Consider the following 22,113-nt stretch of genomic DNA (forward strand, 5'->3'; position numbering starts at 1 on the left):
TCCCCCAATGCACAGCAATGTAACACAAGTGTGCTGTTCACACTGCCCACGTTGCGTTACATGTAACGCTGCACGTTGTAGTGAAAGTGCAGCATGCTGTGCGTTCTAGTGGCTTTAGCCGCGTTAGACTGTTTGCACATGCTCAGTGGGGGACGGAGAGGAGGCGGGGAGATGCCGCTACAGTAGCCGCGCACATGGCTACTTAATATGCACTGAACTGGCGGCCGCTGATTGGCCGGCGGGACCACGTGATGCAGAGTTTCTCCGCATCACGTGGTCCCGCCGGCCAATCAGCGCCACCCTGGGAGACCTTATGCGGATAGAGCCCCCTAACGCGGCTCACTCTACCGTCCTCTCCCGCACCACCATGCGTTGCGTTAGGGGCACGTTTTGCGGCCATAACGTCCCCTAAAACGCAACGTCTTGGTGTGTAAGTAGCCTTAAGGGTAAGGCCTGGGCGGGAGGGGGGGACAGTTAAGGTTAGTTGTGGGGGATATGTTTTGAATGGTTAGGTGTGGGGAGAGGGGGGCGGTTAAGATTAGGCATCGGTAAGGGAGGGTTCTGTGTGAAAATAGTGTTTAGGTTAAGTTGTAGTAAAATATTAGTATTATTTACCGATATTTCACTATGGTAACTTACACTTTGCATGTAGAATATCGGTACATTTTAGAGAGATTCTACTAGCCGAAAATTGGGCACCCAAATTTCCTTGTGCCCTTTTTTTATGCACAGGGCGGTCTAGGCTATTTACCAGTAATTACCGGTATGCAGAATACTTCTCCCACCTGTGATAAATTTAATGATGCAAACTGAGGAGAGGAAAGATTTTATAATGGGAAATCATTGATTCAATAATTTATAAAGTAATATTGTTACAAATAAGTGATTTTATTAATTAAGCTTTATTCTGTAAAGTTCCTATTTAACAGATTCTCTTTAAAGGTGGACTGACTAGCTGCAGTGTCACCTGGGCAAGGTTGGATGTTCAGTGATTTACCTTCTCAGTGTCTCTGTGTCATGGGTAGTGATGGACATGTCTAGGAGGACTCAAGGAGAAGCATGTGATTTGTTTGATCAGCTGATAGATTTGCAACGCTCTGATTTGCTGTGATCACATCCTGCTTTAGCACATGATCATGACTAGCAAATCAGAGACTTACATATCTATCACCTGACCAAACCGATCACATGCTTCTCTATGAGTTCTCCTAGACATAACCATCACTAGTCATGGGTGCGGTTGCAGAGAATCCTTTTGTAATGAAGGGTATTTTTTGTCTTTTGCAGAAACTGGACTCTCGCGCCCATGACTGCCCCCCGCTGTGCCCACAGCCACCTCCCCATCACCCTTCCTTGGCTTTGCCCTCCCCCTCTTCTGCCCCATCCCGCCCACCTCACTTTGAGCCGCCAGGAGCTGTGGCTGCTGTGCCCCCTTATCTGGGTCCGGACACCCCAGCACTCCGTACACTGAGTGAGTACGCCCGCCCCCACGTACTATCACCCGCTGGGAGAGCACCTCAGCAAGGCCACCCCCCACATCACCCTTTTTACTTACCCCTCGGAGAGCCTCTTCTTGCCTATAATCTGCCTGCTGTCTTTGCCAGTGATCCAACACGGGCAGAGCGGGAGCTACGAGAGAGACTGAAACCAGGATATGAAGTGAAACCTGGTGAGCTGGACCCGCTTCACCCCACTAGCCTCCCCTTGGCACCACCACCTCCTCCACATCACCCTCCCCCTCCTCAACCCCCTCCCTCTTCTGCTGGGGTACCTCCTCAGATGGGACTGCACCCCGCCTTCCAATACCACCATGCGCAGCACTCACACGCACATGCTCTGGAAAGAGAGAGGCTGGCACTTGGGGCAGCTGGTGCGGGGCCCGGGGCAGGGCCAGGAGGAGCTGCTGGAGGTGCCAGAGGGGAACTATCCTATGCTGAGCGTCTGGCTGCAGAAAGGCAACATGCTGAAAGGGTGGCAGCCCTGAGTGGAGATCCACTAGCCAGGCTTCAGATGCTGAACGTGACCCCTCACCATCACCAGCATTCACACATCCACTCACACCTCCACCTGCATCAACAGGATGCCATCCATGCAGGTGCGTATCAGGCGACAACCTGCAAAGTACAACCTACCCAGCAACTATGTGTTAAAGTGGATCCGAGATAAACTTTTACTCATTGCATAATTGTGTTCCTTTCATATAGCTTATAGGGCATTCCTCAAGCCAAATACTTTTTTTGTTTTGTTTTACTACTCTAATTCCCTATAAACTAAACATGCCTCGCCCACAGCTTCTCCAGAGAGCCTTGGTACTCTAAGCCTTAGTAGCAATGGCTTATGGGAGCTCAGTCTGGGCAGGAGGAGGCGGTTAGTAGCCAGAGATTTCAGAGGCGGAGGAGGGGGGGGAGTGATGTTTTCACAGGCTGAGGACTGGAGATGCAGATAAGCTTGTCTGTGTGTAATGATCACAAGCACAACATTGGCTGCTCTCATTGTATCACAGGAATAAATAATCATATACTGTTGAAGCTGTTTGCAGCTAGATTTGCTGTGCAAACTATCTAAACTTTAGATGAGATATATAGACAAGTTATTTGTTATAGTTAGTTTTTCATCTCGGATCCACTTTAATACCAATATCATATGTAGCAGGACTTATCCAGAAGCAGGTGTGATCAGGTGATAGATTTGTAAGGCTCTCTCAGCATCACTTGTCTCTTCCGTAGTGATGGTCATGTCTAGGAGAAGTCATAGAGAAGCATGTGATCAGTTTGGTCAGGTGATAGATTTGTAAATCTTTGATTTGCTAATCCTGATCATCTGCTAAAGCAGGATGTGATCACAGCAAATCAGAGCTTTGCAAATCTATCACCTGATCAAACCAATCACGTGCTTCTCCATGAGGTTCTCCTGTGTAAGCGACAGCTTGAAGTGATCACAGCAAATAAGAGCCTTACAAATCTATCATTGTTCAAACTGGTCACTTGCCTGTCTCTGAAGAGAGGGTTGCCTCAGGATCCTATTGAGGCTTCCCTCGGTGGTCTGAAGCCCCCCCCCCAAGTGCTGAGCGTGACCCCCCCCCCATCACATTGGGGCCGTGCAGCTTCTCTGAGTAGCGTGGCCGCGCACTAGCTGCGCTATCCCGTGCATGCGCAGTAACATGGACCCCGTGGCTCCGGCTTACTGCGCATGCGTGGGCGGGCTCGCGTGGCTAGTGCGAAGCCATGCTGCTCGAAAAGAAGCTGCATGGCCCCGATATTATTAACAATCTTCCGGGGGGGGGGGGGGGGGGGGATGCCCAACTCAGCGAAGGGAGACATCAGAGCTTTGGTTAAGGTACACTTTAAAGAAAAAGTCAGGATTTCCTTATTGCCTTAAACAAACCTGTTACTTTGAAAAATGTAAGAAATAGATATAATTTACTGATGTGTTCTGGACCCCATCCGTGCTGTTTTGAAAGGGACACTTAAGTCAAACAAAAAAAATGAGTTTTACTCACCTAGGGCTTCCAATATCCCCCTGAAGCTCTCCGCTGCCCTCGCCGTCTCCCTCCGATCCTCCTGGCCCCGCCGGCAGCCACTTCCTGTTTCGGTGACAGGAGCTGACAGGCTGGGGACGCGAGTGATTCTTCGCGTTCCTGGCCACAATAGTGCCATCTATGCTGCTATAGCATATATCATATACCATATAGCAGCATAGAGGGTGCTAATGTGTCTGGAAACGCGAAGAATCACTCGCGTCCCCAGCCTGTCAGCTCCTGTCACCAAAACAGGAAGTGGCTGCCGGCGGGGCCAGGAGGATTGGAGGGAGATGGCGAGGGCACCGGACAGCTGCAGGGGGCTATTGGAAGCCCCAGGTGAGCAAAACTCCTTTTTTTTTTTTTACTTAAGTGTCCCTTTAAGTCACGTGGTGGGCGGGGGGAGTAGTGTCTTCTAAGGAAATGGCCGTATGTCTGGTGAGTTGATTGCCTCGCGGGTTGGGTGTCTGGGGATGCCGTACATACGCATGATTATCAGCTAAGGCAGCTTTAGTCAAACGTGTGTACGGGCCTTAAAGTGACACTAAAGCAAAAAAAAAAAAAAAAAAAAAAAAAAACTTCTAAGATAAATTGTATGTGTAGTACAGATAATTAATAGAACATTAGTAGTAAAGAAAAGAGTCTCATATTTTTATTTTCAGTTACATAGCTTTTTTTATGTGATTTGTAATCGCAAATTATGAAACAGAGTAGAGCCAAAGACCCTTTGAACTTCCCTGCAGTAAAACCTTATCTGAAGCTGTCTGTCACTGTTGCTTTGATGTATAAGTACTTCAGAAAGTAGGACGTTCTCCACCCTGGGTTGAAGAGCTCAGAGAAGCTCTTTCTCATAAATGACAACTAAAGTTTCTTCAAGCGGACCTGAACTCAGAACTTTTTCACAGCTCTAAAAGATAAGCAACATCATACTTACCTTTATAGAAAAACATTTTTTGGTTACAGCTGATTCAAATCCTGCAATAAATCTGCAGTTTATCTACTTCATGCTTTCATGGAAGCAGAAATATTGTTAACATCCTTCATTTTCAAATGAGCTCTCTGCTGTCGCAGTCAGCTGACGCAGCTAAGGGATCAAATTACAACTTGTGCTGAGAGTGAATTAGACAGGCTAAACTCTCTAAGTACATACAGGGTGCATTTCTCTATGTTTTCCTTATGTCCTGTGCAAGAGTTCAGGTCTACTTTTAGGCTAGTCACACACCAGGACGTTGCGTTTAGGGGACGTTATAGGGCACATAACGTGCCCCTAACGCAACGCCTGGTGCTCTCTGGTGTGGACGTCGGAGTGAGCCACGTTGTGCAGCTCACTCTGGCGTCTGTGATGCTGTGATGCGCACTCTTGGACGCATGCGGCATCACGTGGTCCCGCCCGGCCAATCGCCACACAGAGTGGCCGCTCCAGGAAGTAAACACTGCACGTCACAACGTGCAGTGTATATTAATTAGCCATGTGCCCGGCCGCTCTCCCCTCCTCCCCAACATGACTGAGCATGTGCAAACAGTCTAACTCGGCTTAGCCGCGGAGAACGCACAGCATGCAGCACTTTGCTGCGTTACAATGTAACGCAACGTGGGCAGTGTGAACAGCCCACTTGTGTTACATTGCTGTGCGTTGGGGGAGCGTTACAAGCTGCACTAACGTGCACCTGTAACGTCCCTGTGTGCAAGAAGCCTAAAGGGCAACTGAAGTGAGAGGTATACAGAGATGTGCCATATTTATGTCCTTTTAAGCAGTACCAACTGCCTGGCAGCCCTGCTGATCTATTTTGATGCCGTAGTGTCTGAATCACACCTGAAACAAGCATGCAGCTAATCTTGTCAGATCTGACAATAATGTCAGAAACACCTGATCTGCTGCATGCTTGTTCAGGGGCTATGGCTAAAAGCATTAGAGGTAGAGGATTATTATTATTTATTTATAAAGCGCCAACATATTCCGTAGCGCTGTACAATGTAAGAAAACAAACAAGGGATACATAATGATACAGACAATGATATACATCAAATATGAACACTGATACAAGATACAGCACTGCTGATTACAATTTGATTTAACATGATGACTAAAATGTATAAATGTCTAACAGTGTGCAAGCAATTAAATTAATATCAGTCCATGACACAAAAGGGTGAGAGCCCTGCCCTTGCAAGCTTACAATCTAAAGGAATCAGCAGGATCAGCAGGATAGCCAGGTAACTGGTATTGCTTAAAAGGAAATAAATATGGCAGCCTCCATATCCCTCTCACTTCAGTTGTATTTAACTCTTCCTGAACTAGAAACAATATGAGACTTTTCTTTGCTTTAAGGCCTCTTTCACAGTGCAACGTTAAAGTCGCACGTTAAAACAACATTTAACGCAGAATAACTCACTGCAATGAACAATCAATGCCCCATTCACAGTGCACACGTTGCGTTGGTGACTAACACTGCACGTTAAGTGAAAGTGCTGCATGCAGTGCGTTATACACGTTATTAGCTGCGTTAGACTGTTTGCACATGCTCAGTAATGACTTGGAAACATACTTTTCATTACCTGTATGCTCTACTGTATGCGACCGTAACAGGGCATTAAGTTGTGTTGTGACTTTTTTGGGGCATTGCGTTGTAATTTGTGTTGCGACTTTAACGCCGCATCAAAGCGCAACGTCCTACTGTGAAAGAGGCTTCTTAGCTGTGCTACACATACAGTTCATTATCTCATAAGTTTATTTTCACTTTAGATTGCCTTTTTACGCCATGCAAGTTGTGCAATCACAGCATACGGTGTCACTAAGCGCAGGGGTGCTTTCCATCAAAGGGTCAGACTGCGACTCTTCCGGCAATGTGGATTACCTCATACACTGCAATCAGCAGGACAAGGAACATTATACTGGGAAAACATAACACAAATTACAAAAGACTCAACCTGCACAGACCTATAGGACTGGAACCCACTGAAATCAGCAAACGCGAAACGCAACCGCTAGCGTTTTGTCTGAGCGGTTTGCAAGCGGATTCATTCGCGTTTTCGGTCGCGTTTTGCAACATTGTATTTTTTTGCTCATCGGTTACGTAGCATTTTGCGTTTCGCGTTTTTATCCTGATTGGTCCTGTGAATTATTTTTCATTTTGTTACAGTGTGCTGAACCGCAAAACGCTAGCAAAACCGCTCAGTTTAGGTTTTGCTGAGCGTTTCCGCTAGTGTTTCAATACTTTACATTGAAGCGCTAATGCTCCCAAAATGCTGCACGTCCTGCGTTTGCGTTTCTGGGAAACGCAAACGCTCCTGTGGAAGTTGCCCCATCCATTAACATTAGCCCAGCATTTTGGCAAAGTGCTAGCGTATCGCAGCACTGCCAAAACGCTGCCAAAAGCGCTCCTGTGGGTTCCAGCCCATAATGTCATAATTTATTCCCAAGCAGTGCCTGGTGCTTATAGTTTAAACATTATGGTTCGGGAACTAGGAAAATTGTGAATTACGAGGATGATAATCGTTTTCAGTACAAGACAAACTGCACTTATTGACCCACCTTTATGACCACCGTGTCTTCTCTCCTTAGTCCTGATTCAGTTAAAGGATCCCTATCGAGAAAAATTGTAAAATGTAAAATACGTGTGTACTCATACATCTAAAACATGCCTTTTTTACAGTACAGTGCACTATAAAGTACTATTTTTCCCCTGTGTTGCTGTCACTTACAGTTGATGATAAAAAGCTGAGAGATCTGTCTGGTTTTGAACTAATCCATCTCCTCATAGGAGATTCTCGGCATTACCTCTATTCTTTACAAAAGGAATTGCTGGAAAGGATCTATACAAAGATGCCAGTCAGCCTTCCTACTCGTTTGCACACTATTCCGGCAGCACTGGACTGAGCAACTGACTTTCTGTAAGTGCTTTTGAAAATAAAGAAAACCATGAGAATTTCCTATGGGGAGATGGACTACTCCCAAACCTGTCAGTTTTACTACCTACTGTAAGTGACAGCGACTTAGGAAAAAAAGTATTTTATTGTGTGTTTCATTCTAAAATATCCCAGGAGATAATTTTTCATTTTGCCTGTAAAGTAAGTTTTTAGTGCCTAGCAATTGAAAAAGCACTAAAAAGCTGATAAAAAAAAAAAAATAGCCCCAAACGTATTTTAAAGTTAGTGTTAAGATAAAACAAACAAAAAAAACCATACTCGCCTATGGAGGGGAAGGCTCTGGATCCTATAGAGCAAGGGTAGGGAAGCTATGGCTCGGGAGCCAGATGTGGCTCTTTTGATGGCTGCATCTGGCTCACATACAAATCAGGAGGGGTTGATTCACTAAGCTACACTGCTCAAGCAGCACCGCTTAGTGTGGCAGCGCAAGTAACATTTTCATAGTAGGCACGCTACTGCTGCAGCATGCACTACTAACTTACTCGCGCTCCTAACATTTAAGCCTAATGGCTGCTCCAATTGTCCAACTCTGGATCCTGTCAGGTTCAGTGACTTTGCAGGATGAGATCCTCGCACTTTGATTGGCCCAATAGGCTGCCAGTCACTTGACAGGCAGCCAATTGGGCCAAAGTGCGGGGATCTCTTCCTACAAAGTGAATCAACCCCCAAGTCAGCTAGCTAATTGTACAAGCTGTTAGTGGGTATTTCTCCTGTCTGGCTGTCGGGGAAATTGCTGATGTTGCTGAAACCCAAGAGAAGTTGAAGACGTGTCTGACACTGTCGCTGTCTGGCATATTAACTGTATACACATCACCATGGCAACAGGGACAGCCCTCTGCTGTGCATGCGCACTGTGCCAGTTTGAAACATATTGTATGGCTCTCACAAAATTACATTTTATAATATGTGGCATTTATGGCTCTCTCAGCCAAAAAGGTTCCCGACCCCTGCTATAGAGCCTTGCCGCTCCTCTTACTGTTTCTGCGTTCCAGCAATGTCACCCCTGTTTGAATCCCCCGCCGCGGGAGGCTCAAGATGGCTGGCTCTGTATTGCACATGCACGGGTGGCCAAGAGGCTCACACATGCGCAGTACAGAGCTGCTCATCTTCAGGAGCACTCAGGCTCCCGAAGACTTCCAAAGCCTTTTACGGTGGCAGAAAGCAGTGTCAAATAGTGCTACCGGGGGAGCCAGCACTGGAACGCCGGGACCGTGAGATGGAGCGGGAAGGCTCTGTAGAACTCAGAGCCTCCCCCTTCTTAGGTGAGTATTTGGTTTGGTTTTTTTAGCTTAAAGAGGAACTCCAGCCCAAACAAACATACTGTCATTAAGTTACATTAGTTATGTTAATTAAAATAGATAGGTAATATAATCTCGTACCCACCCTGTTTTAAAAGAACAGGCAAATGTTTGATTTCATGATGGCAGCCATATTTTTGGTTGTAATGAGGTGACAGGGAGCATGGTACACAGTTCCAACTGTCCTGTGTCCTGATCACCCCTCCCAGCTGCTAGGCAACGTGAATAACAACATAGGAAATCCCATCATGCTCTGCACAGCATCAGGAAAAAAAAGCACGGGCAGTTTCGTTTGATGGGTGGAGCTTAGCTAAAAAGGCAGCTAAAAATTATGCTTTGGTAAGAAAAACAAAGTTCTGATGCTGTGAAACGGTTAAAGAAACACCAAGCCTTTTCAGTGCTGCTGAGTAGACTTTTAGTCCGGAGGTTCACCTTAACATTCGCTTTACGTTATTTTCTTGCTTGTTATTTTATGTATAAGGTTTGAAAACATCTCCTGTAAGAATATTTAGGGGAACAGTTAAAGCGGACCTGAACTCAGAACGTTCTCTCCCCTCTAAAAGATACGCAACAGCATAATAACCTTGAAAGAAAAAACATTTCTTTGTTACAGCTTAAAGAAGTCCTGCAATAAATCTGCAGTGTGTCTACTTCCTGCTTTCATGGAAGCAGACAAAGAGTTAACATCCTGTGTTTACATATTAGCTGTCTGCTGAATTTCTGTGCTGACACAACTGAGAGATCGAATTACACTTGTGATTACTTGAAGATGAGGGGGAATTAGACAGGCGCTTCCCTCTAGAAACACACAGGGTGCATTTCTCTCTGTTTTCCTTGTGTGCTGTGCAAGAGTTCAGGTCCACTTTAATTGAAAAGGGCCCTTATCTGTATCTCATTTTTTATGTAGCAAAATGTTATCGTATAATCTTTTTATTTTTTTTTGGGCCGACATCATTGCATCAAGAGGCAGAATATGTTCATATAAAAAGTTGTGTCCATAGGCTGAATATCTATCTGTACCCCCCAATGATTGTCCTTCAAGAAACAATTAGTGCTGATAAAAGAAGAGTACTACATGCAGAAGTCAGCTTTTTTTTCTTGCAATACTGTAGACTACCTGTTCTTTATTATTTTACAATGTTGTGCTCTCTAGGAGCGGAGTCCTTCTTCACACTTGTGGTGGTCTGACAAGGGAATCTTACCTTCTCTTTTAGCAGCTGCTGGTGTCCACCCATTGATGGATCCGCTGACATCAGGATCTCACCTCGCCCGTATCCCGTATCCAGGGGCTGGTCTGCCCAACCCGCTGATCCCCCACCCTCTGCATGACAGCGAGGTTCTCCGGCAGCAGATATTTGGTGAGCCTCAAGGAGGAAATACAATTCCCAGTGAAAAGTTTGCTACGAGAAAAAAAACTGATTAGGCAGAATAGGCGCCTATTCTGCTGCCTGCCTCACTAGTGTATTTAGGAATGAAGAGGTTTGGCTTCCTGTTCAATATTGGTTATACTCCAGCTCTTTGTGATTACTAGTCCTCTTTCCCTCCATAGATAGCAAATGCAAAACATTTACATTCCAGCAGAGATGTGCTTTGAGCTGTTGTTAAAGCAGGAGGATTAGCCATACTATGCCAAGGGAAAAAACACATATATAAGTAGATAAATACTTGATCTACTTACATAACAGATGTATTGTACTGTCCACGTTTTGATTTCAGTGAATTTTAAGGGCCTGATTCACAAAGCGGTGATAACTCAGTTATCACGCCTAAAAGACTTTAAGCGTGATAACCTTTGCACTAGCAAAGTTATCACCGCTTTGTGCTCTAACTCGCGCGGGAGCAAAGTCCCATAGGGCTTAATGGGCACTTCGCGCGTAGCACACTGCGCTACGCGCGCAACACTTTGCGCGAATTCCTTCAGATCACGCCTAAACTAAGTTTAGGCGTGATAAAGGGCTTTTCACAGGCGTGCAAAGTGTTTGCACCGCTTTGTGAATCAGGCCCAATATAGTAAATTAAGAGAATTCTGCTCCTGGTGGGAACCATGTCTTTTGCCCACAGTTTAGGCTAAATACTGATGTCATTCTTCCCTTAGCTTTTTTTTTTCTTTTCTCCTCCAATCGCTGAGTCGCCTCAGCCTTGCTTGTAAACACAAGTGAGCAGGGGATCATGTTTCATAAGCAGCTAGGTAGGGAAATAAAGGGAAGAAGAAATATATTATAGATAAAAAGAACCCCCAGCATGCAACTGTTTGGCACTGACTACTAAAGGGCCAGTGCTCCTATAGTATGTGATAACTCCAAACCATAACAGCAGAAAAAGTTTTGAATGCAGGATTAGCATCTTCATCACTTAAAGGGACTCCGAGCAGTGCAGAAACTATGGAAAGATGAATATCATTTTAAAGCTCTCTTTCTCCTCTTTCCAATGATATATAAACCGCTGCCCTACTCCTTTTAGTTTTCGCTATTTTCGCGATTGAAATTGCCGCGGCCGTGATTTCAAAATAAAGAAAACTAAAAGGCGTAGGGAAACGATTTAGGTGTCTCCAGAAAGAGGAGAACGAGAGCTTTAAAATGATATCCATCTTTCCATAGTTACATTGTATTACACAGGCCGACTTTTTCTGCTAAATGGAGCTGCTGACACTGGGGAAAGTGTCGTCCTGTGTAATACAAGTAACTATGGAAAGATGGATATCAAATATATTTATAAAATATATAATATATTTTAAAGCTCTCTTTCTCCTCTTTCTGGCGACACCTAAATCGTCGCTCTACGCCTTTTAGTTTTCTTTATTTTCGCGATTGAAATCGCGGCCGCGGCAATTTCAATCGCGAAAATAGTGAAAACTAAAAGGCGTAGGGCGGTGGTTTATATATCATTGGAAAGAGGAGAAAGAGAGCTTTAAAATTATATGCATCTTTCCATAGTTTCTGCACTGCTCGGAGTCCCTTTAATACACTCAGACCAGTTGCTGTTGAAATTTGATTTTTATGGTGACAAGCCTGCTTTAAGGCTGCTTTCACAGTAAGACGTTACAGGCGCACGTTAGTGCAGCCTGTAACGCAGCCCAATGCATAGTAATGTAAAATCAATGGGCTGTTCACAGTGCCCACGTTGCGTTATAGGGTAACGTTCTGGGAAAGTGCAGCTTGCAGTACGTTATATGCGGCTTTAGCGCGTTAGACTGTGTGCACATGCTCAGTAATGTTGGAGGAGGAGGTCTCCCCTCCTCCTCCGGCCAGCCACATGGCTAATTAATATTCACTGCACTGTGGAGACTCTTGGTGAGACTGTAGTGTTGTCCAGATCATGAACGAATCATTCATTTGATCCGGATCTTTTTTGTGAGTTAAATCATCCGGATCATCACAATGAAAGATTCGGTTCACAGTGGATGTCTGTATGGAAGAAACAGGAACATACAGAATGTACAGTGCAGGGAAAGTCCTGTCCTGCTAGTCAGTTCACCCAGTCTGCTTCCCTAGTAAAATGATTCAAATGATTCGGTTCAAAGATCCGGATCTTTTCAATGATCTGATTGAAATGATCCGAATCCTTAAAAAGATCCGGACTTCCTATCACTAACCTGGAGCGGCTGCTTTGAGAGCTGCATGACGTAGCTCAATCTGACGTCCAACTTAAACACCGCCATGCGTTGCGTTAGGGGCACGTTATGCGACCATCACGTCCCCTAAAATGCAACGTCTTGGTGGGAAAGTAGCCTAAAGCACTTGTCCTGGTATTTATTTTGAATAATAGAAAGATTCATGTACTGGCACCAGGTTCAGCAGGGAGGAGCCAAGGTAGCATACCATAAAGGCCCATTATTTCCGGCCGGGCAGATATAGTGACATTAGCAGTGGAGGTGACAGGAAATGCCTGACAGCTGTTTCGTGACTATTTGCTTTGTCAGAGGTAGTACGACTTCAGACAGAACTGCCTCTGAGGAAGCGAATAGTTGAAAAACATGCTGAAAAATAGCATTTGCTTTCAACCCCACTGCTAATGTCACTGTGTCTGCCCAGCTATAAGATGTGCCTCACTAATCTTTCACTTAAAATGTATATTTTTTGAATGGTTGGTTCTTTACTTCCCTTCCCATTAGTCTATCAAAATGACTTTAGCATTGCATGAAAGTTCCCAAATACCTTAATTTTGCTTGGCGCAATGGCGGGCACTTGTCCGCATGGTAGGCACTTGTCCGCATGGTAGGGACTTGTCCGCCCCTGTTCTCAGTCACCACCCCTTCCAGTAAGGACACAAGGGTGGAGCCTGGCAAATCTTCCCCTCAACCCCTCTACTGTGCTGGTCTACCGCGGGGGAGTGGCATAGTCAGTGCAGGGGGCGGAGAGTGCACAAGGCAGTGCCTTCACTCTGCTGAGAAGAGCTGCCTCAGACTACAGAGAGCAGCAGTGTGGACACATGTAAACCATTGCTTCACACAGAGGGCATATAGGGTCTTTTGTGTAATGTTAGGGGCCATTCACGGGCAGCGCGGTGGCGTAGAGATTAGCGCTCTTGCCTTGCAGCACTGGGTCCCCAGTTCAAATCCCAGCCAGGTCAACATCTGCACGGAGTTTGTATGTTCTCCCCATGTCTGCATGGGTTTCCTCCGGGCACTCCAGTTTCCTCCCTCGTCCCAAAAACATACAGATAACTTAATTGGCTTCCCCCTAAATTGGTCCTGGACTTCAATACATGCACTGCACAATACATACATAGACATAGGACTATGGTAGGGATTAGATTGTGAGCCCCTCAGAGGGACAGTTAAGTGACAAGACAATATACTCTGTAAAGCGCTGCGGAAGAGGTCGGCGCTATATAAATACTAAATAATAATAATTCATGCTTGTCTTTGCATTTAAAGCATGCAATTTTCTGCACTGCACAATTCTGCAATTTTTGTATCCTTTTTTTGACTGCGCATTTGTTCAAGTTTTTATATACGTTTGTATGCAAAACTTCAGATTGCTATTTTTCCGTGACTAACAATATATTATATTGCATGAAAACTGCATCTAATTAACTTCGAAGTGACATGTGATTTTTTTTTTCTTCTTTTGTGTAAAGCGCACATTTTCTGTGATTGTTCTGCATTTTCATTAACTTGCATTGAAAGCTTCCTCCCAGTATAGGTAGCTGATGCCTCACCAGTATAAGTAGCCAGATTCACCCCACAGTATAGAGAGACAGCACCCCCAGTATAGATAGCTTGATGCCCCACCAGTATAGGTAGCCAGATTCACTCTATAGTATAGATAGCCAGCTCCCCCATTTTAGGTTGCATGATACCTCACCAGTATAGGTAGCCAGCAACATTCCCCATCAGTATAGGTAGCCTGATACTCCCTTAGTATGGGTAGCCTGAGGCACTCCAGTCAGTATAGGTAGCCTGATGCCCCCCAGTATAGGTAGCCAGATACACCCTAAGTATAGGTAGCCTGATGCCTCACAGCCAGTATAGGTAGCCTTATGCCGCACCAGTATAGGTAGTCAGAGTCACCCCACAGTATAGGTAGCAAGCTTCCCTCCCTCGGTATAGGTAGCCTTATGCCCCACCAGTATAGGTAGCCTGATGCCCCCAGTATAGGTAGCCTGATGCCCCCCCCAGTATAGGTATCCAGATACACCCTACGTATGGGTAGACTGATGCACCCCAGTCAGTATTGGTAACCTGATGCCCACAGTTATAGGTAGCCTGTTTCCCCACCAGCATAGGTAGCTTGATGCTCCCCAGTATAGGTAGCTAGATACACCCTTAGTTGGGTAGACTGATGCACCCCAGTCAGTATAGGTAGCGTTATGCCCCACCAGTATAGGTAGCCTGGCTTCAGACCCGTTTTTTTTGCCATAGTGGTCCTTAAAATAATGTGAACCCTGCCTTAAAGTCATCTTCATAGTCAATACGAAAGTGGCATAGGGCACAGGATTAATTATAAAACAAATAAATAACTGGATAGGGAACGAGCTATTTGCAGAAAAGTTCTGGTTTGTAAAATGAGTGAAAATTCTGTCACACCTGATTCTCCTACAAACTAACTTACGAATGGCATTGTGGCAAGACACAAAGAACAAAACCCTCAAAGACTACAGAACGACCTCAAAAAATGACTATGCCTTTTGTAAAATGCCCTGACACCTTCATGTCCGAGGCAGCTTATACACATGCATTGTTTTCTTCTGAGGATGTTATGATTAGGTGCTGACTATAGTGGGGTTAGGGTTTACTTTTCATTGGCCCGTCTCCTATATCCTCATCGCTGTTTCTTCTTTCCAACAGCCAATCCGTACAGAGATCTTCCCTCCTCGCTATCCGCTCCGCTCTCCGCTGCCCACCAGCTGCAGGCCATGCATGCTCAGTCCGCAGAGCTCCAGCGTTTGGCCCTGGAGCAACAGCATTGGCTGCAGACCCATCACCCCCTGCAGGGGGTACCTCTCCCCGGACAGGAAGACTACTACAGGTATAAAGCACCTCTCTAAATATGTGTAACCTGCATGTGCCTTTCCTGTCTTAAAAGCTATTGTGAAAAATTGTAAAATTTCCAGTACATATAAATGTACATTTCTCTCAAAATAAGATGCACTATAAACTACCTTTTTCCTGAGTTGCTGTCACTTACAGTAGGTAGTGAAAATCTGACACATGTTCAGGTTTTAGACTAGTTCATCACCTCATGGAGGATTCTGAGTTATTTCTTTACAAAAGCACTTACTGAACTGCAGTTGTTCAGCCCAACTGCCAAAATAGTCTGCAAGTGAGTAAGTGGAGCTGGCTGATATGGATCCTTTCCAGGGAGTACTTTTGTAAAGAATAAAGGTCATACTGAGAATCTCCCATGAGGAGATGACTAGTTCAAGATCTGTCAGAGTTTTATCACTAAAGGTGCCCATACATATAGAGATTTTGGCGGCCAATCAACCAAGAATCTGATCGGAGAGAAATCTGTTGGCTGCCATAAACCACAGGCTGATTCCTGATTGATTTCAGCATAAAATCTTGCGGGAATCGGCTCCATTGTCCCCCTAATGTATTATAAACAGGTGACACACGCACCCCACATGCTATATCAGGGGTAGGGAACCTTGGCTCTCCAGCTGTGATAAAACTACAAATCCCAGCATGCATTTGCCTTTATTAATCATGACTTTGGCTGTCAGACTCCTGCAATGCATTGTGGGACTTGTAGTCCCTTAACAGCTGGAGAGCCAAGGTTCCCTACCCCTGTGCTATATGCTGTTAGTCACGTGGGGCATTGAATGCGGAAATAGGACAGGGACACTCAGCGCAGACAGCGTGACAGGTAAAGTATAACTCCATGGGCACTGGTGGGGACATTAGGGGGGACAGCAGTCGGGGGTTTCCGTTGCGTTCGTCCACGATTATCACACACTGTTACCGCCGCGCACCAAATCGAGCATTTCAGCCCAAGATGGTCCAGCACGTCCGATCGATACATGCCACCAATTTCCACCTGAAATTGGTCAAATTGTCATTCGGGCGTACTCTTGGCGGCACTGATTTTCATCAGATTTGATAATAATTATTAATTCTGGTGGTCGATCGACTGCCAAGTCTATAGATGTATGGCCACCTTTACTGTACCTACTCAGATTGGGGTGAACTGAACCAACCAATAATAGCAAGAAGACAGAATCGAGGGAGCTGGACCTTGTGCTGTTTTTTTTTTTTTTATTCTTTATTTAAAAGATTTTTCAGAACAAACAACAAACACGTACAATATAACAAAGGCCACAACATTATGTAGAGTCTCATATTACGCATGGATTAACGTGCAAAAATTAAAGTAAATAGATGACCATCCGCGTCACCCACTGAATATATCAATGCAACAATGAGAAGGCTTCTCTTAGTATTAAATGAAGTTGAATACTACATAGTGCAAAATGACTGAGTTCAGCTGGGAGAATGAGAAAGTAAATCAACTCATCTATAAACATTAAACACATAGCTGCCCCTATGTGTAGGGAGAACCAATCCTATGCTTATAATGATTGTTAAGAGAAAGGGACGGCATCCCCAAAGCCCAGAGGGATCACACACTCAGGGCGCCGTCCTCACTGTTCACCAAGTCAGGATTAGAGTAATTGTTTGAGTTGAAGGCGGAAATGTAAGTACTAGTTAAGTAGATAGCAACCAGTGGGTCTATGGATCGGATAAAGAAACGTAGAGAAGGGAAAGGAGTAGGAGAAAAAGAAAGAAGGAGAGAAAGAAGGGGAAAAAGCAGTCTGGGGGAGACACTACAAGGGGAAATTTATCCTTAGGAGGACTGGACCTTGTGTTTTATATTATTACTGTTACTAGTGGACCTAAGCCCGTTTAAAAACGGGCTAGGTCTGTCACTGCGAATGCACCCGCCGCGCAAGCACATTTCCGCCTCACATGCGCGTGCACGACGTGCCCGCCCGCTGGCCCCTTCGCCCATCATTGCTTGCCGCGCGTCACTCCCTCAATGTCTCTGCGTCCCTGCACATGCGCAGAGCCACACACAGGGACATGGGATGCAGAGACAGTAGGGTTTTATTATAGAGCAGGCTTTCTCAACCAGGAACCCCAGGGTTCCCTGAGTACTCTGCAAGGGTTCCTTGGCATTTTCCCCCATCGTGGGGGAAGTATAATAAAGCACACTATAATAGGTGGTACTGTAATAAGAAGCACTAAATTGGGGGGGTCAGGAGACAGTATAATGAGTGGCAGTGTAATAGGGGTAGTGAAATAAACAGCCACACATACTTTTAAAGACCATGCCTCCTGCAAAATAAATGCAGGGGTTCCTCGAGATCAAACAATTGTTTGCAGGGGTTCCCTTATATCCCAAAGTTATTTGCAGGGTTCCTCCAGGGTAGAAAGGTTGAGAAAGGCTGTTATAGAGGCTGGTCAAAAGTTTTACCAGTGACACAAATGTGTTTTGCAAAACTCACAGCTCTGGTTTTCATGTTCATTGTTTTTACGTTATTGTGCACAGTGATCAGATGCATATTAATTAATTGTGAAAAAGACTTAAAGGGAATCTGAAGTGAGGAAACTCACTTCACTACCTATCTAGAGAGGGAAGGCAATGGGTACCATAGAGCACAGGTGTCAAACGCAAGCCCCGCGGGCTGAATGCGGCTCTCCTTGCCATTTATGCGGCCCTGGAGAGCTTCAAATGTGCATCATTTTAAGCAATAGAATACAGCACACTGCCTGCCCACCTTCCCTTCCAGTGGAGCACAACAGTGACAGTGTTTCTGACTCCTCCCCCTGTATGTATGGGAATGGCGCAGGATTCTGCCTCTGTGTACACACTGCTAGTGGGAATATTGAAATCCTGGTTCATCTACAACTTACTGATTTCAAACCTGTTAATCTTGTGCTTTGCTACTTCCATTTGCTCTGTTGAATATTTGTCTGTATAGCCCTCATAGAACTCTCTTCCCTGTTTGCTCTTCTTTTACAGTCATCTGAAGAAGGAGACGGACAAGACTCTGTAGTGACATCACAGGGTCAGAGGTCATCTCACTGCTTGCAGGCATCTGATCGGACAAGACAAGATGACTTCCCAGCTCTGAGATGTGTTACCGGCCCTCAGCGAAGGGCATCGATTTCACGTGACCAAAAACCAACACCCAAGCGTGGTAACCTGGCAGCAAGAGGCATTTCCAGACTGAGAGAGACCCTCGAAGGCACCGCGTGACCGCCATTGTGGCAGGGACTACAGCTGGGCCATCAGAGAGCTAACAGAGAATGCTGCTCCATGATATATAGACATGCTGCTGCAGAGAGACAGCCCTTGGGTGACATATTGCTTCCTTTATGTACAATAGACAACCTGTGACCGTGAGACAGACCTTCAAAGATACACAGGAAGTCCACTGTGATAGACAGTGACAGCTAAAAGCACTTGTGATGGATGGAGAGAGACTTCCTGGAAGAGAATACTTGGAGGTTCCCGCTCTGCAGAGAGGCATTCTGGGAGTGACTGAAGAGTGACGGCTTGCCCCATGATCCTGACATCTCATGAACATTGAATTTTGTATGTAAAGTGTCACTAATGGTGTGTTTGGCTGTGTGTGACAGTGGCCTCATGCTCTCCCCCTACGTGTGTGTGTGTAATTCTGCTCTACTATGGCACTTGGATGTAGATGGTGGTTCAGTTACCTGAGCTTGAAACAATCAGCCCTGAGTACAAAATGGAGCCCAAGTGACCATGCCTTATGTAGGTATGAAAACTGGCACAAGATGGAGTCCATGTGACCATGCTGTAAGCCTCAGGAGCGCCGTCCCAGTTCCTTCATGTGGGTATGAGAACTGGCACAAGATGGAGTCCATGTGACCATGCTGTGTGTCTCTACTGCACCACAGGCCCCTAATGTAGGTGAAAAAACTGGTACAAAATGGAGTCTTTATTATCATATGGCATACAGTGTGCTTGTGCTGAGCCCATGTAGGTATAAAAAGTAGTGGAAGTTCTGGAGAGTAGACAATAAGTTCAAATTCATTCAGTCCCCATCAAAGTCTCCATCTTAAACAAAGGATATGAGTGGTTGCTACGGTTTCACTGCTCTCCAGATTACCTTGTTGCAGTGTCTGTACTGAAATCCTATGGGCAGTTCTATTGTCGCCTACAACCTCTAATTCGCTAAGCTTTTAACACCCTCAGCAATGTTCTGATATGTCTTCAGTGAGGGGAGCAAAATTTACAATCCCATGGTAGATGATGTGTTATACATTTGTAAAGGATAAGGACCAGATTTCCTGGATCACACATGATCTCCAGCCTGGGAGAAGCTCAGAAAATCAGGCACAGTAAATCAAAATCAGTCCATTTTAGTGCCAGTTGAATCCAACATCTAATGCCGGAGAGGTGGTCAGGGGTAAGCATCAGGATGGAGATCATTTTGGAAGAGAGTTCTAGTGTTAGGCAACAGGAAGGGGATAATGCTGGAGGGAAGGTTAGGGTTAGATGTCATGAAGGGGGTAACGTTGCAGGGAAGGTTAGGGCTAGGTGTCAGGAAAGGGAGAATGTTGGAGGGGAGATTAGGGTTTGGCATCAGGAAGGGGATAATGTCGGGAGGGAAGGTTAGAGATAGACATCAGGAAGGGGTGAATGTTTAAGGGAAAGTTCGTTTTAGGTTTTAGGCTTCAGGAAGGGGATAATGCAGGGGGGGAAGGTTAGGGATAGACATCAGGAAGGGGGGATTGTTGGAGGGAAAGTTAGGGTTAGGCATCAGAAAGGGGATAATGTCGGAGGGAAGGATTGATTTTAGCATCAGAAAGGGTTTAATGTTGGAGCAAAGGTTAGGGTTAGGTGTCAGTAAGGGGGTCATGTTGGGGGGAAGTTTAGTGTTAGATGTCAGGAAGGGGATAATGTTGGAGCGGAGGTTAAGGTTATGTCCAGAAGGGGATAATGTTGAAGGGGAGGTTAAGGTTAGAGGTAAGGAAGGGGATAATGTTGGAGGGGAGGTTAGGGTTAGATGTCCAGAAGGGGATAATGTTGGAGGGGAGGTTAAGGTTAGATGTCCAGAAGGGGATGATGTTGGAGAAAAGGTTAGGGCTAGAGGTCAGGAAGGAGATAATGTTGGAGCGGAGGTTAGGGTTAGATGTCCAGAAGGGGATAATGTTGGAGGGGAGGTTAGGGTTAGAAGTCAGGAAGGGGATAATGTTGGAGCGGAGGTTAGGGTTAGATGTCCAGAAGGGGATAATGTTAGAGGGGAGGTTAGGGCTAGAGGTCAGGAAGGAGATAATGTTAGAGGGAAGGTTAGGGTTAGAGGTCAGGAAGGGGATAATGTTGGAGCGGAGGTTAGGGTTAGATGTCCAGAAGGGGATAATGTTAGAGGGAAGGTTAGGGTTAGAGGTCAGGAAGGGGGTAATATTAGAGGGGAGGTTTGGGTTAGAGGTCAGGAAGGGGATAATGTTGGAGGGCAGGTTATGGTTTGATGTCAGGAAGGGGATAATGTTGGAGGGGAGGTTAGGGTTAGAGGTCAGGAAGGGGATAATGTTGGAGGGGAGGTTAGGGTTAGGCATCAGGAAGGGGATAATGTTGGAGGGGAGGTTAGGGTTAGAGGTCAGGAAGGGGATAATGTTGGAGGGGAGGTTAGGGTTAGATGTCAGGAAGAAGATGATGTTAGAGGGAAGTTATGGTTTGATGTCAGGAAGGAGATAATGTTAGAGGGAAGGTTAGGGTTAGAGGTCAAGAAGGGGATAATGTTGGAGGGGAGGTTAGGGTTAGAGGTCAGGAAGAGGATAATGTTGGAGGGGAGGTTAGGGTTAGATGTCAGGAAGGGGATAATGTTGGAGGGGAGGTTAGGGTTAGATGTCAGGAAGGGGATAATGTTGGAGGGGAGGTTAGGGTTAGAGGTCAGGAAGGGGATAATGTTGGAGGGGAGGTTAGGGTTAGATGTCAGGAAGGGGATAATGTTGGAGGGGAGGTTAGGGTTAGTGGTCAGGAAGGGGATAATGTTGGAGGGGAGGTTAGGGTTAGATGTCAGGAAGGGGATAATGTTGGAGGGGAGGTTAGGGTTAGATGTCAGGAAGGGGATAATGTTGGAGGGGAGGTTAGGGTTAGAGGTCAGGAAGGGGATAATGTTGGAGGGGAGGTTAGGGTTAGGCATCAAGAAGGGGTAGTCATGGCTATTTCTGGCCATTTTGGAGCCCCAAGCAAGACATCTTTTGTCTCCCTCCCCCATCTTGAGAACAGCAAGATCATAACCTGCATCAATTAGTTTAAGAAATTGATAGTTTACATAGAAATATTGTTGTTTCACAAAATAAGTCTGTAAGGGATACACAAATTATTACCAGGTCATATCTTGCGGGTCCAAACTCACTGAACCCATATAACACATCCTTCCAATTACAATTTTGAGGGGTGTGTATCCACTTTATAAACGTTATACTGTTTATGCACAGCCTGGGTCTTTACAGGTTAGAATGTTGTCTTGGAAATCCAACAATGCAACAATCGACACAGTTGTGTCCATTTATGTGTTAAAATTACCATCCATCCCTATTTTCATGGAACTAGCAGTTGGCTATAGAATTCCATAAAGTAGAGTGTGCTAAACTAGCTCTGTGGTGCCCCCACCTACAGTTGTTGTCACCCCAGGCATCCACCTGGGTTGCCTATGTCTAAAAACGGCCCTGGGGGTAGTCAATAATGAAACAACATCTTGATAAAAATGATATAGCAGAATAGCTACAAAAATATAACGTCACCTATTTCATTAGGGCTATAATGTCATAATGATATTGCATGCTCACACTTCCTTCTGCTGCCAGTCACCCACTGCTACCATCACTTACTAGACATAGAGTAGAAAGGGAGGGACATGGAGATGGGGTGTGGGGCTCTCATTAGAGGA

At 45.5% G+C, this 22,113-nt stretch overlaps 1 protein-coding gene across 5 annotated transcripts in view; it reads left to right on the forward strand.

The window, feature by feature from the left end:
* ATN1 (atrophin 1) overlaps positions 1 to 20,697 on the forward strand; it is a 61,090-nt gene extending 40,393 nt beyond the window's left edge. For 4 of the 5 annotated variants that reach the window (XM_068258385.1, XM_068258387.1, XM_068258388.1 and 1 more), the window contains exons 7-10: positions 1,288 to 2,095; positions 9,957 to 10,100; positions 15,032 to 15,212; positions 18,210 to 20,696. In XM_068258385.1, the coding sequence (XP_068114486.1) occupies positions 1,288 to 2,095; positions 9,957 to 10,100; positions 15,032 to 15,212; positions 18,210 to 18,243 (1,167 nt within the window). In that variant the 3' untranslated portion in view covers positions 18,244 to 20,696. Of the gene's footprint in view, positions 1 to 1,287; positions 2,096 to 9,956; positions 10,101 to 15,031; positions 15,213 to 18,209 lie in introns of all 5 variants that reach the window. The other variant, XM_068258389.1, reaches the window with a different exon arrangement.
* Positions 20,698 to 22,113: the final 1,416 nt, after the last annotated feature.

The sequence above is a fragment of the Hyperolius riggenbachi genome, chromosome 10, assembly GCF_040937935.1.
Source record: "Hyperolius riggenbachi isolate aHypRig1 chromosome 10, aHypRig1.pri, whole genome shotgun sequence".
NCBI classification, from domain to species: domain Eukaryota; kingdom Metazoa; phylum Chordata; class Amphibia; order Anura; family Hyperoliidae; genus Hyperolius; species Hyperolius riggenbachi.